Genomic DNA, 14,212 nt, shown 5'->3' on the forward strand with positions numbered 1-14,212 from the left:
GGCGGCTGGCATCCAATATATTGCATTACCACCACCTGCTATATACTTTGCTTGACAAATAAATAAACACATACCATAACACTACACTAACAAAAAAGGTTATAATAATACCACCCTACTCCACTATTTTAATAGATTTAGTCCTACCTCATGCCAAGTGGATTAGGGGTCTAAGGCACTGCATCTCAGTGCAAAAGGAGACACGACAGTCCCTCATGAGAATCCAGGCCTAATCACATCCGGCCGTGATTGGGAGTCCCATAGGGCGGCGCACAATTGGTCCAGCGGCGTCCGGGTTTGGCCGGGTTAGGACGCAATTGTAAATAAGAATGTGTTCTTAACTGACTCGCCTTGTTAAAGGTTAAATAAAACATAATGCCAACAAACTGAAAGCATGGGACATCACTTAATTAACACACCCTGTAACTCCTCGGATGTCAAGTCTCTCACACCCAAATACCTCTCTGCAGCTACCACCACAACCTCAATTTTCTGCGACTTACGTTCCATCCCTGCAGTATAGTTGATAAACATTGCTATAAATGCTAAAAATCCACTCTTACTGAAACATATCTCTTGTTGGCCTATCCCTCTTTACTGGTACAGATCTACTACTCACACCACCCATCTTCACTGCCTCAGCATGACAATTTATGCACTACTCTAAGCCTGGAAACCTCAACCTGCCTCTCTCGCATAGGACATTTCTGATCCCCAGTCCATGGACACCCCTACAATTAACACATACCACTACTTTCCCCAATGCTACACATTCCTTTGTCTCATGCCTTTCTGCACACTTATCACACCTAGGAACCTCCCTCCTACACACAGCTGCCACATGCCCATAAGCTTTTTATTTATTTTATTTTTTATTTAACCAGGTAGGCTAGTTGAGAACAAGTTCTCATTTACAACTGCGACCTGGCCAAGATAAAGCATAGCAGTGTGAACAGACAACAACACAGAGTTACACATGGAGTAAACAATAAACAAGTCAATAACACAGTAGAAAAAAAGAAAAAAAAGAGTCTATATACATTGTGTGCAAAAGGCATGAGGAGGTAGGCGAATAATTACAATTTTGCAGATTAACACTGGAGTGATAAATGATCAGATGTTCATGTGCAGGTAGAGATACTGGTGTGCAAAAGAGCAGAAAAGTAAATAAATAAAAACAGTATGGGGATGAGGTAGGTAAATTGGGTGGGCTATTTACCGATGGACTATGTACAGCTGCAGCGATCGGTTAGCTGCTCAGATAGCAGATGTTTAAAGTTGGTGAGGGATATAAAAGTCTCCAACTTCAGCGATTTTTGCAATTCGTTCCAGTCACAGGCAGCAGAGAACTGGAAGGAAAGGTGGCCAAATGGAGGTGTTGGCTTTAGGGATGATCAGTGAGATACACCTGCTGGAGCGCGTGCTATGGGTGAGTGTTGCCATCGTGACCAGTGAACTGAGATAAGGCAGAGCTTTACCTAGCATGGACTTGTAGATGACCTGGAGCCAGTGGGTCTGGCGACGAATATGTAGCGAGGGCCAGCCGACTAGAGCATACAGGTCACAGTGGTGGGTGGTATAAGGTGCTTTAGTGACAAAACAGATGGCACTGTGATAAACTGCATCCAGTTTGCTGAGTAGAGTGTTGGAAGCTATTTTGTAGATGACATCGCCGAAGTCGAGGATCGGTAGGATAGTCAGTTTTACTAGGGTAAGTTTGGCGGCGTGAGTGAAGGAGGCTTTGTTGCGGAATAGAAAGCCGACTCTAGATTTGATTTTAGATTGGAGATGTTTGATATGAGTATGGAAGGAGAGTTTACAGTCTTACCAGACACCTAGGTTCTTATAGATGTCCACATATTCTAGGTCGGAACCATCCAGGGTGGTGATGCTAGTCGGGCATGCGGGTGCAGGCAGCGAACGGTTGAAAAGCATGCATTTGGTTTTACTAGCGTTTAAGTTGGAGGCCACGGAAGGAGTGTTGTATGGCATTGAAGCTCGTTGGGAGGTTAGATAGCACAGTGTCCAAGGAAGGGCCAGAAGTATACAGAATGGTGTCGTCTGCGTAGAGGTGGATCAGGGAATCGCCCGCAGCAAGAGCAATATCATTGATATATACAGAGAAAAGAGTCAGCCCGAGAATTGAACCCTGTGGCACCCCCATAGAGACTGCCAGAGGACCGGACAACATGCCCTCCGATTTGACACACTGAACTCTGTCTGCAAAGTAAATGGTGAACCAGGGAAGGCAGTAATTAGAAAAACCGAGGCTACTGAGTCTGCCGATAAGAATATGGTGATTGACAGAGTCGAAAGCCTTGGCCAGGTCGATGAAGACGGCTGCACAGTACTGTCTTTTATCGGTGGCGGTTATGATATCGTTCAGTACCTTGAGCGTGGTGCATCCGTGACCAGCTTGGAAACCAGATTGCACAGCGGAGAAGGTATGGTGGGATTTGATATGGTCAGTGATCTGTTTGTTGACTTGGCTTTCGAAGACCTTAGATAGGCAGGGCAGGATGGATATAGGTCTGTAACAGTTTGGGTCCAGGGTGTCTCCCACTTTGAAGAGGGGGATGACTGCGGCAGCTTTCCAATCCTTGGGGATCTCAGATGATATGAAAGAGAGGTTGAACAGGCTGGTAATAGGGGTTTTGACAATGGCGGCGGATAGTTTCAGAAATAGAGGGTCCAGATTGCCATGTCCAGCTGATTTGTACGGGTCCAGGTTTTGCAGCTCTTTCAGAACATCTGCTATCTGGATTTGGGTAAAGGAGAAGCTGTGGAGGCTTGGGCGAGTAGCTGCAGGGGGGGGGAGCTGTTGGCCGAGGTTGGAGTAGCCAGGAGGAAGGCATGGCCAGCCGTTGAGAAATGCTTGTTGAAGTTTTTGATTATCATGGATTTATCGGTGGTGACTGTGTTACCTAGCCTCAGTGCAGTGGGCAGCTGGGAGGAGGTGCTCTTGTTCTCCATGGACTTCACAGTGTCCCAGAACTTTTTGGAGTTAGAGCTACAGGATGCAAATTTCTGCTTGAAAAAGCTGGCCTTTGCTTTCCTGACTGACTGCGTGTATTGGTTCCTGACTTCCCTGAACAGTTGCATATCGCGGGGACTATTCGATGCTATTGCAGTCCGCCACAGGATGTTTTTGTGCTGGTCGAGGGCAGTCAGGTCTGGAGTGAACCAAGGGCTATATCTGTTCTTAGTTCTGCATTTTTTGAACGGAGCATGCTTATCTAAGATGGTGAGGAAGTTACTTTTAAAGAATGACCAGGCATCCTCAACTGACGAGATGAGGTCAATATCCTTCCAGGATACCCGGGCCAGGTCGATTAGAAAGGCCTGCACACAGAAGTGTTTTAGGGAGCGTTTGACAGTGATGAGGGGTGGTCGTTTGACTGCGGACCCGTAGCGGATACAGGCAATGAGGCAGTGATCGCTGAGATCCTGGTTGAAGACAGCAGAGGTGTATTTGGAGGGCCAGTTGGTCAGGATAATGTCTATGAGGGTGCCCTTGTTTACAGATTTAGGGTTGTACCTGGTGGGTTCCTTGATGATTTGTGTGAGATTGAGGGCATCTAGCTTAGATTGTAGGACTGCCGGGATGTTAAGCATATACCAGTTTAAGTCACCTAACAGAACAAACTCTGAAGCTAGATGGGGGGCGATCAATTCACAAATGGTGTCCAGGGCACTGGTGGGAGCTGAGGGGGGTCGGTAGCAGGCGGCAACAGTGAGACTAATTTCTGGAGAGAGTAATTTTTTAAATTAGTAGTTCGAACTGTTTGGGTATGGACCTAGAAAGTATGACATTAGCTTGTGTTACTGTAATTTAATGATGCCAATGTGTTTTCATTCATTGAAAACCCTTAATCTATTTTATGAGAATTTGTAAGATTCTTGTTTGCATAAAATAGACGGAGACCAGTCTTTCAATAATAGGTAACAGAATTTATTCTCGGAGTGCGCTGCCACTTTACCACGAGCAACAGTTTATATACAAATCATGACGTCATTTCAAGAGAGCAAAACAATTCACATTTCTTGCCCCCCCAATCACAAGACTACTTCTGGTTACCCTCACCGATTCCACAGCACCCGACTATGTTTTTACCCACCCTGAAACCACAAATGGATCAGCCAAAAAGCAAGGGTCCACTTTTTCCAAAAACTTCACTCCTACTATCACATACTCCGCTTTATCCTGACCCTCGGTGTAAGCCTCTGGCTCCGAGAACTTCACCACACCTAACACCTCCAATACTTCACCCTCATTCACTTCCATGTATCCTCCTGTCTTCCTAGCACTCTGCTTACAATTGCTACCATTTAATAAGCCATCTCCCTTTTTCTGCTATTTTTAACCGACTCAAGCTCACATTCTTCCTCCCTCACTCTCTCGTAGACCTCTGCCGCTCTCTTTCCCTTCATACTCCTCCGTATTCCAAGTATACGTCTCCTTATGATAATACTGCACGTCCCATGACATAAATATTTTCTTGCTTTCTCAAGGAACGCCATTTACCCGGCTGTCACAATCTCACGAACCCCTCGGGATGTAGCGCTAAACAGTGCATCCCACTTATAATGCAGCTGCTGATGTTATTCTTTATCAAACGCTGTCGTGACACTTTTCAATTTCAAACATGCGCGCTTCCCTCTGCGAGGTGCACATTTAACTCCCATCTCATTACGCAATTTGAGTTTCCTTATAAGGTAATCGATTCTGACACTTAATCATCCATTACTTTTCAGGTTTTCAATACATTTAAACTTGTTTAAATACGTTTTAAAATAATTAATTTCATATTTATGAAACTTTGATGACAGAAAAGCATGATGACTTCTTTGCCGAGCGAGGGTTAGTCTGCTGGACGAAGATTTTGCTGGATTTTTGGCACCTCCTTGTGGCAGTAATGAAAATGTCTACTTCGAGGCCCACCAGACTTTAAAATTGGGGACCCCCCCTTTTCACCTGTCTGTCTGCTAATGCTACCCAGTCAGTTCTGTCAAGAGTGGTTTAAAGTGGCAATATTTCAATAATAAAGTCAACTTTTTGTGTGAAGTCAGTTATATTAAGACTAATGTAAGGGATTTGGTTACCTTCAATAAAATGTTATGAAAATTGTAGGTAAACTGCGTTTAGTTGCGTTTACCCTCCACTAGGCCTACACCACTGCCGGTAGCCTACCCTCTCAGGAGAGGCACCCATGAACACACGCAGAACAGGTAGCCTTCTTTCAATATAATACACGAGTTGAATCAAACCATGTTTCCGCCGTAGTTTATGAGTTGTCCATAATTCATGAGTTGAATGTTTGGAGTCTTCACAGATCCTGTAACATAAAACACCACATTTCTTTCCTTACATTAATGGCATGACCCTGTTATTTTTAAATTATTAAAATTATTAATAATGATCAATTATTTAACAATTGAATTAGAACATTGAACTTAAAACCTGTATGATTCCTGGATCTAAGTGTAACTATGGAAATAATACAGATACATAAATGGTCTACTTCTTCTGGCCACAGATGGCACAGACAACACCAATACATGCGCGCAGTAGAAAAACAAAGCAATGAGCCTCTAAACAGCTGACTGACAAAGGCAAACAATGATAAATCAATGGATAAATCGAATGCATTGCAATAAAGGCTATTTTTATCAACGGCGCATGGCAAACAAATGGTGAAAATGTTGACTGAACAAAAATATAAATGCAACATGTAAAGTGTTGGTCCCATGTTTCATAAGCTGAAATAAAAGATCCCAGGAATGTTCCATACGTACAAAAATGTTATTTCTCTTAAACGTTGTGCACAAATTTGTTTACATCCCTGTTAGTGAGCATTTCTCCTTTGCCAAGATAATCCAGTCAACTGACAGGTGTGGCATATATAGAAGCTGATTTAACAGCATGATCATTACACAGGTGCACCTTGTGCTGGGGACAATCAAAGGCCACTATAAAATGTGCAGTTGTGTCACATAACACAATGCCACAGATGTCTAAAGTTTTGAGGGAGCGTGCAATTAGCATGCTGACTGCAGGAATGTCCACCAGAGCTGTTGCCAGAGAATTGAATGTCGTTTTAGAGAATTTTTCAGTACGTCCAACCGGGCCTGACAACCGCAGACCACGTGTAACCACATCCATCCAGGAACTTCACATCCATGATAATGCATGGTCCTATGTTGCAAGGATCTGTACACAATTCCTGGAACCTGAAAATGTCCCGGTTATTTAATGGCCTGCACAATCACCAGACATGTCACCCACTGAGCATGTTGGGATGCTCTGGATCAATGTGTACGACTGCGTGTCCCAGTTCCTGCCAATATCCAGCAACATCGCACAGCCAAGGTATCTGTGACCAACAGATTCATATCTGTGTTCCCAGTCATGTGAAATCCAGATTTGGGCCTAATTTCCAGCTTCCAAGAATTGTGTACATATCCTGACGGTGCCGGAGAAGATGGCTGATATTTTACGTGCTCCTAACCAATTGTGTTTTTATGTTTGTTTTTTTGCGTTATTTGTAACTTATTTTGCACATAATGTTGCTGCTACTGTCTCTTATGACCGAAAATAACTTCTGGACATCAGAACAGCGATTACTCACCACGAAATGGCAGAAGCTTTTTCCTTTAATGAGCCTGACGAGCCCAAATTGAATGACATACTGCTTTCCCGGGAACGGGCCCAAATCCCTGTCATTTGCGTGAAGCGACAACAGAGAAAGAGGACAGAGGTCGGGCTGCCTTCTGAGAATTCGTAGGCGATCTAATAAAATCCCCCCTGCCTTCCGTTCTACTAGCTAACCATTGGAAAATAAAATTGACAATCTACGAGGAAGATTAACCTACCAATGGGACATTATAAACTGTAATATCTTATGCTTCATGGAGTTGTGGGTGATCGAAAACATTATCAACATACGCTGTATCGGCATGATAGAACAGCGGCATCTGGTAAAAAAAGGGGTGGCGGACTATGCATATATGTAAACAACAGCTGGTACATGATATCTACGGAAATCTCGAGGTTTTGCTCGCCTGAGGTAGAGTATCTCATGATAAGCTGTAGACCACACTATCTACCTAGAGTTTCAATCTGTATTTTCCGTAGCTGTCTACATACCACCACAGACCGATGCTGGCACTAAGACCGCACTCAATGAGCTGTATTCCGCCATAAGCAAACAGGAAAATGCTCAACCAGAGGCGGCGCTCTTAGTGGCCGGGGACTTTAATGCAGGGAAACTTAAATCTGTTTCACCAAATTTCTGTCAGCATGTTAAATGTGCAACCAGAGGGAAAATAACTCTGGACCACCTTTACTCCACACACAGAGACGCGTACAAATCTCTCCCTCACTCTCCATTTGACAAATCTGACCATAATTCCATCCTCCTGATTCCTGCTTACAAGCAAAAATTAAAGCAGGAAGCACCAGTGACTAGATCAATAAAAAGTGGTCAGATGAAGCAGATGATAAGCTCCAGGACTGTTTTGGTAGCACAGACTGGAATATGTTCCAGGATTCTTCCTATGGCATTGAGGAGTGCACCACATCAGTCATTGGCTTCATCAATAAGTGCATTGTTGACGTCATCCCCACAGCGACCGTACCACAACCAGAAGCCATGGATTACAGGCAACATCCGCACTGAGCTAAAGGCTACAGCTGCCGCTTTCAAGGAGTGGGACTCTAACCCGGAAGCTTATAAGAAATCCCGCTATGCCCTCCGACGAACCATCAAACAAGCAAAGTGTCAATACAGGACTAAGACCGAATCATACTACACCGGCTCTGACGCTCGTCGGATGCGGCAGGGTTTGCAAACCATTACAGACTACAAAGGGAAGCTGCCCAGTGACACAAGCCTACCAGACGAGCAAAACTACTTCTATGTTCGCTTCAAGGCAAATAACAATGAAACATTCATGAGAGCACCAGCTGTTCCGGACGACTGTGTGATCACGCTCTCCGCAGCCGCTGTGAATAAGACCTTTAAACAGGTCAACATTCACAAGGCCGCAGGGCCAGACAAATTGCCAGGACGTGTACTGCGAGCATGCGCTGACCAACTGGCAAGTGTCTTCGCTGACATTTTCAACTTCTCCCTGTCCGAGTCTGTAATACCAACATGTTTTAAGCAGACCACCATAGTCCTTGTGCCCAAGAACACTAAGGTAATCTGCCTAAATCAGTACCTACCCGTAGCACTCACATCTGTAGCCATGAAGTGCTTTGAAAGGCTGGTCATGGCTCACAGCAACACCATTATCCTAGAAACCCTAGACCCACACAAATTTGCATACTGCCCTAACAGATCCACAGATGATGCAATCTCTATTGCACTCCACACTACCCTTTCTCACCTGCACAAAAGGAACACCTATGCGAGAATGCTATTCATTGACTACAGCTCAGCATTCAACACCACAGTGCCCTCAAAGTTCATCAATAAGCTAGGGACCCTGGGACTAGACACCTCCCTCTGCACCTGGATCCTGGACTTCCTGATGGGCCACCCCCAGGTGGTAATGGTACGTAACAACATATCCGCCACACTGATCCTCAACACAGGGGCCCCTCAGGGGTGCGTGCTCAATCCCCTGCTGTACTCCTTGTTCACTCATGACTGCACGGCCAGGCATGACTACAACACCATCATTAAGTTTGCAGATGACACAATGTCGAGACAGCCTATAGGGAGGTCAAAGACCTGGCCGTGGTGCCAGGACAAAAACCTCTCCCTCAACATGATCAAGACAAAGGAGATGATTGTGGACTACAGGAAAAGGAGGACCGAGCACGCCCCCATTCTCATCGAGGCTGTAGTGGAGCAGGTTGAGAGCATCAAGTTCCTTGGTGTCCACATCACCAACAACCTAACATGGTCCAAGCACACAAAGACAGTCATGAAGTGGGCAAGTCAAAACCTATTCCTCCTCAGGAGACTGAAAAGATTTGGCATGGGTCCTCAGATCCTCAAAAAGTTCTACAGTTGCACCATCGAGAGCATCCTAACTGTTTGCATCATTGCCTGGTATGGCAACTGCTCGGCTTCCGACCCCAAGGCACTACAGAGGGTAGTGCGTACGGCCCAGTACATCATTGGGGCCAAGCTTCCTGCCATCCAGGACCTCTATACCAGGCGGTATCAGAGGGAGGCCCTAAAAAAATCCAGCCACCCTAGTAATAAACTGTTCTCTCTGCTACCGCACGGCAAGCGGAACTAGAGCACCAAGTCTAGGTCCAAGAGGCTTCTAAACAGCTTCTACCCCCAAGCCATAAGATTCCTGAACATCTAATTAATGCCCCCCTTTACACCGCTGCTTCTACCTACATGTACATATTACCTCAATTACCCCGACTAACCGATGCCCCCGCAAATTGCCTCTGTACCGCTACCCCCTGTATATAGTCTTGCTATTGTTATTTTACTGCTGCACTTAAAACTACTTGTTACAAAAATCTCTCCCTCAACGTGATCAAGACAAAGGAGATAATTTCTTATACATATTTTTTAAACTGAATTGTTGGTTAGGGGCTTGTAAATAAGCAATTCACTGCAAGGTCTACACCTGTTGTATTTGGCGCATGTGACTAATACAATTTGAGTTGGTTAATATATTTTCCATTGTATAATTTCCTTATATGAACTGTAACTCAGTAATATCTTTGAAATTGTTACTTTTATATTTTCATTCAGTGTTCAAAGGAAAATCTATGCTTTTAAAGGAGCTTAGCTGAGGCCAAATTCAGCACTACTGAGTGGACAGCGCAGTGGACAGGGAGATGGTATGTGCAGCCACGTAGAAATAAATGTTTCATTTGGAAGCTTTAATTTTCATATTGATCAAATGTAAAACACATTTACCAATGCATTTTAAACAAATTGAATGGATAAATTAGCATTATTTAGAGCCCCCCCAAAGTTTGATTTTTGTTGCATTTAGGGGAGCTAATGTCTAATTAATTTTTTTATTTAACTAGGCAAGTCAGTTAAGAACAAATTGTTATTTACAATGATGGCCTAAGAGCAGTGGGTTAACTGCCTTGTCAAGGGGCAGAATGACAGATTTTTTACCTTGTCAGCTCGGGGCTTCGATCTAACAACCTTTCAGTTTCTGACCCAACGCTCTATCCACTAGGCTACCTGCCACTCATTCAGGGAAGCTGATCCCCCACTGGCTCCACTGTAATTCACACCCTGCTTTATCTTTCATATCAGCAATAAATAATATAATAAAAGGTTAAATTACTACAAACCTTTATAGGGTTAGGGCTCCCACATGACCAGTTCCACGTTAGCTATCTGCATCTCTGAACACCTGTGTGTAAACAAAGACTGACACCACAGACGTGTTGTCACTGAAAAATACAGTCAGCTCCAACTGTTAAAAAAAGTGTACAGTAAGTGTATATTTTGCATTTGGAAATTAGTTTGATGTGATATGACAACGAGTTTTTGTTTCTAGAACCATACAGCAACTGAGAATCGATTTCACGGTTAGATGGGAGTATTTGGCTGCCAGAGCCAATTAGTCTCTGAACATGTTAAGATCCTTGTACTATAAGGATTGATGTTAGGCTCCTTTAGTCCATAAGTGTCTTTCACATCACACATAGTAGCTAGTTATGCAATAAGGCACAGGGGGGGTGTGGTATAAGGTCAATATACCACGGCTACGGGCTGTTCTGATGCACAACATGGAGTGCCCGAATACAGCCCTTAGCCGTGGTATATTGGCCATATACCACAAACCCCCGATGTGCCTTATTGCTAATATAAATTGGTTACCAACATATTTCGAACAGTAACAAGAAATGTTTTGTCATACCCAGTTAATCAGCATTCAGGACTCGAACCACACTGTTTATAATACAAAATATATGGCAGTAATTAATTCAAGGTTGAGCTTACCTTGTAATCCTCAAATAATTGATGAAGAAGCATGATGCTAATACAATTCAAATGCCAATTTCCCCCTAAAAGTTTATTAGAAAGATTTAGTCAACATTACAAGAATGCTTTATTTCTTCATTTAATTCAGCACAAGACTGGTTTTAAAAATGGTGAAGATGCAGGAGCAGAGTGAGGATTCAATGTCCTATGATAAAGTTATACAGAAATAAACAACTAAGTGTCTTGTGATATTTCCATAGTTGTTTTAAGAACCATTAATTGCATTATTGACATTGACAGTGAGAAACAGGTGATGACAGAAATTGATGAAACATGAAATGAAAAAATTGTGAAACAACTCTGCACAGCTTCAAACAAGGCATTTCTGTGCATTATCAGCCATATTGTTACATTGTTCCTGGTTGAACAGTCATATGTGGCAAAGACTAGTTGCAATGGAGTGCAAAACACCTGAGGTTTTCATGGTGACATATCCATTTACCCTTGTGGACAAAACAAAACATTTTGCTTTCATCAGGTTGGAGTGGATATCTTTTCAGTATTGGCAGCACAAAGGGCAACCAACCCTTCAGACGCAAAAGACAAAAGCAGAATAGAGAGCAGGACATAAGTCCACTCATGCCACCTTATTTCTTGCCTTGCTTGGTGACCATGTTCCGTGGGGGTGTGACTGGACGGCTGCCATTTGGCTTCTTCTTCTCAGCGGGCTTCAAAATCTACAAGTGGAATGGACACAAGTAATCCAACCTAAGATGATGTTTTGCCCACTGCAATAGTCTTTACATCGTACAGTTTGACATAATGACGAGATTGGTTATAGCGTTAAGATCTCCATACACTAGTACTAATACAATCATTGACACATTTACATTCCCGCGATAAGACAGAGTACATTCATGATGAAATACTCACCTGAAAAGAGCACATGAGGGTCTCATCCACACTCATCATAGCACCAGCATTGTCAAACTCCCCGCAGTAGTTGGGTGCTGAGAATAAAGTCACAAGCTGTCGCTTGGCGAAGAACTCATAGCCGTCCTCAACAACCTGCCGAAAAAACAACATTGATTAGAGTTGGGTTAAAAATAAAAACAATGGATTCAACTCCAGACAGTACAGTGAAAGTATGCAGACATACCTGATGGGCGCGACAGATCAGATCCAAATCATGTTTGTGCAGGAACTTTGCCACAACTTCTGAGCCAAAAGTAAATGAGACGCCTCTGTCATTCTCTCCCCAGCCGAGGACATCCTTGTCTGGATCTGACCAGAGCAGGTCACACAGGAGGCCCTGGTCGGGGACGTCGGTGGGCCGCATGACGCGCCTGATCTGCTCCATGGACTGGAGGTCTGGTGACAACCCTGAGAGACACAGAAGGAGATGAACAGCAAGAATAAGGTTAATTGCAGTAAGAACTTGTTGGTAAATGAGAAGACAATTGAAATAAAATAAAATAGCATTTCTCAATATCACAGCAATGTCTAAGTGTGTCCTAAAACAGGACCACTTCTCTTCATGTTTAAGGATTACTAAAATGCAACCTACCTCCATGGCAACAGAAGATCTTCTCATCAACAATGGCAGCAATAGGGAGGCAGTTAAAGCAATCTGTAAATGTTTTCCAGAGCTTGATGTTGTACCTTCTTTTACCTAGAATAATAAAATATAATTTTAGGATGATAGTAAGCTAGGCAATGCGTATGACAGGAACCTATAACAAAATGCAATTTATGTAGATACAAAGACTATATTCTGTCAGAGAGTGCAGGGTTATGATTATTACAGCCACCACATATCACTCACACTCATCATAGAATCCATATATTCTGTTGATGGAGGCGCACTCATGATTCCCTCTCAGCAGGAAGAAGTTCTCCGGGTATTTGATTTTGTAGGCCAGAAGCAGACAGATGGTCTCCAGAGACTGCTTCCCCCTGTCCACATAGTCTCCCAGAAATAGGTAGTTGCTCTCAGGAGGGAAGCCCCCATACTCAAACAGCCTCAATAGGTCGTAATATTGCCCATGGATGTCACCTGCAGAAGGCAAATGATTTCAACTTCAAGTTCTACACATCCCTCATTGGGATAGAAGACACTTCATGTAACAGTTATGTTCACCAAATATTGATGATTACTCACCACAGATCTTGAGGGGGGCTTCAAGTTCAAGAAGGATAGGTTGGCTGAGAAATATCTCCCTGGACTTGAGGCACAATCCTCGGATCTCGTTCTCCTGCAGCTGCACATTCTTACCAGGCTTTGCTCCCCTGACTTAAAATGAAACAATCCTGATGAATCTACAAGTAAAGATACAGTATCTACCTAGTGCGCCATCATACTCATTGCCATGTTGTCTGGATAGGGGTGTGAGTGGTGACCATCATTTCAGATTTCTCATGTTATTGACTTAATCGTTCACTGACTGACTGGGGCAGCTAGTAATTGACAGACAGTGCCCTGTCTCATGTAGCTAAAGTAACGTTAGTTACATAGCTAGCTAACTACTTTGAATGGACATTTCTTAATGTGTCGACCGGGACAAATGTCAGGTTAATATTAGCTAGCTATATATGGGCAACAACAGCCTTAAATAAGGTTAGCTAGTTACTAGCTAACTTTAGCTTAGCTAGCTACCGATAGCCAGAGCCAACCTGCGTCAACAACTAACGCGTTATCTAGCTAAGGCTTGCCACCAGTCATCTAAGGAAGTAAACATAATATTGCATAAATAACGTAAGATGAATGTACTCTTTCCTTACCTTCTAAAAGACGCTGGATGATACTGTCTATGTTGAGTTTGTCAACATCGGCCATGGCGACGTAGAAAAAAATGGCTGAGTGAGCTGCAAATCTAGTACTGGTTAGCTAACGTTAGCTAGTGGTGGCTACGATTGGCTAGCTTCACTAAATTGCTGGTTCCAAGAACGTGTAGAAATGACACCCTGTTATTTGGTTATCATACAAAGTTATATTATACCTAGCTAACTAACTACTTCAACATCTTAGTGTTATACAAAACAACACCTAATATTAGCCGTCTACCGGGACAAAATAAACGTTAGCCTATCTATTAGCCGTTAACGATGCCCTCTGATCTAGCCACACCCACTTTCCTACTTCAGCGGAATCTGCCCGAACAACCTTCTGGGTGGATTTGATGGACGCTGCCATCTACTATGCTGGCCTAAGATAAACTAGACCTCCTAGGTGTGCCACACCGTGCCATCCGTGCATGGCTGCTGCCACAGTGCCAGCCTCCTCCCTA

The 14,212-nt window shown here is 43.6% G+C and overlaps 1 protein-coding gene across 1 annotated transcript; it reads right to left on the minus strand.

Moving 5' to 3' along the window:
- Window positions 1-10,989: 10,989 nt before the first annotated feature.
- On the minus strand, window positions 10,990-14,134 carry LOC112248359 (serine/threonine-protein phosphatase PP1-gamma catalytic subunit A). The gene is made up of 7 exons (XM_024417313.2): window positions 13,707-14,134; window positions 13,087-13,218; window positions 12,751-12,981; window positions 12,493-12,597; window positions 12,085-12,308; window positions 11,859-11,993; window positions 10,990-11,662 (listed from the first exon to the last, which is right to left on the minus strand). The coding sequence occupies exons 1-7, from the start codon at window positions 13,759-13,761 to the stop codon at window positions 11,573-11,575; spliced, it is 972 nt and encodes a 323-aa protein (XP_024273081.1). The 5' UTR covers window positions 13,762-14,134; the 3' UTR covers window positions 10,990-11,572.
- Between the last annotated feature and the right edge of the window lie 78 nt (window positions 14,135-14,212).

Source organism: Oncorhynchus tshawytscha, linkage group LG04 (assembly GCF_018296145.1).
Source record: "Oncorhynchus tshawytscha isolate Ot180627B linkage group LG04, Otsh_v2.0, whole genome shotgun sequence".
Classification (NCBI taxonomy): Eukaryota; Metazoa; Chordata; class Actinopteri; order Salmoniformes; family Salmonidae; genus Oncorhynchus; species Oncorhynchus tshawytscha.

Bases quoted from the DNA above. Each gene is read 5' to 3' on its own strand.
- LOC112248359 (XM_024417313.2), bottom strand. From the start codon at position 13,761: ATGGCCGATGTTGACAAACTCAACATAGACAGTATCATCCAGCGTCTT. The intron at 12,982-13,086 runs GTGAGTAATCAT...TGCCTTCTGCAG, and splicing joins AGCCCCCCTCAAGATCTGTG to GTGACATCCATGGGCAATAT. The intron at 12,309-12,492 runs GTAGGTTGCATT...TGTGTCTCTCAG, and splicing joins GATCTTCTGTTGCCATGGAG to GGTTGTCACCAGACCTCCAG.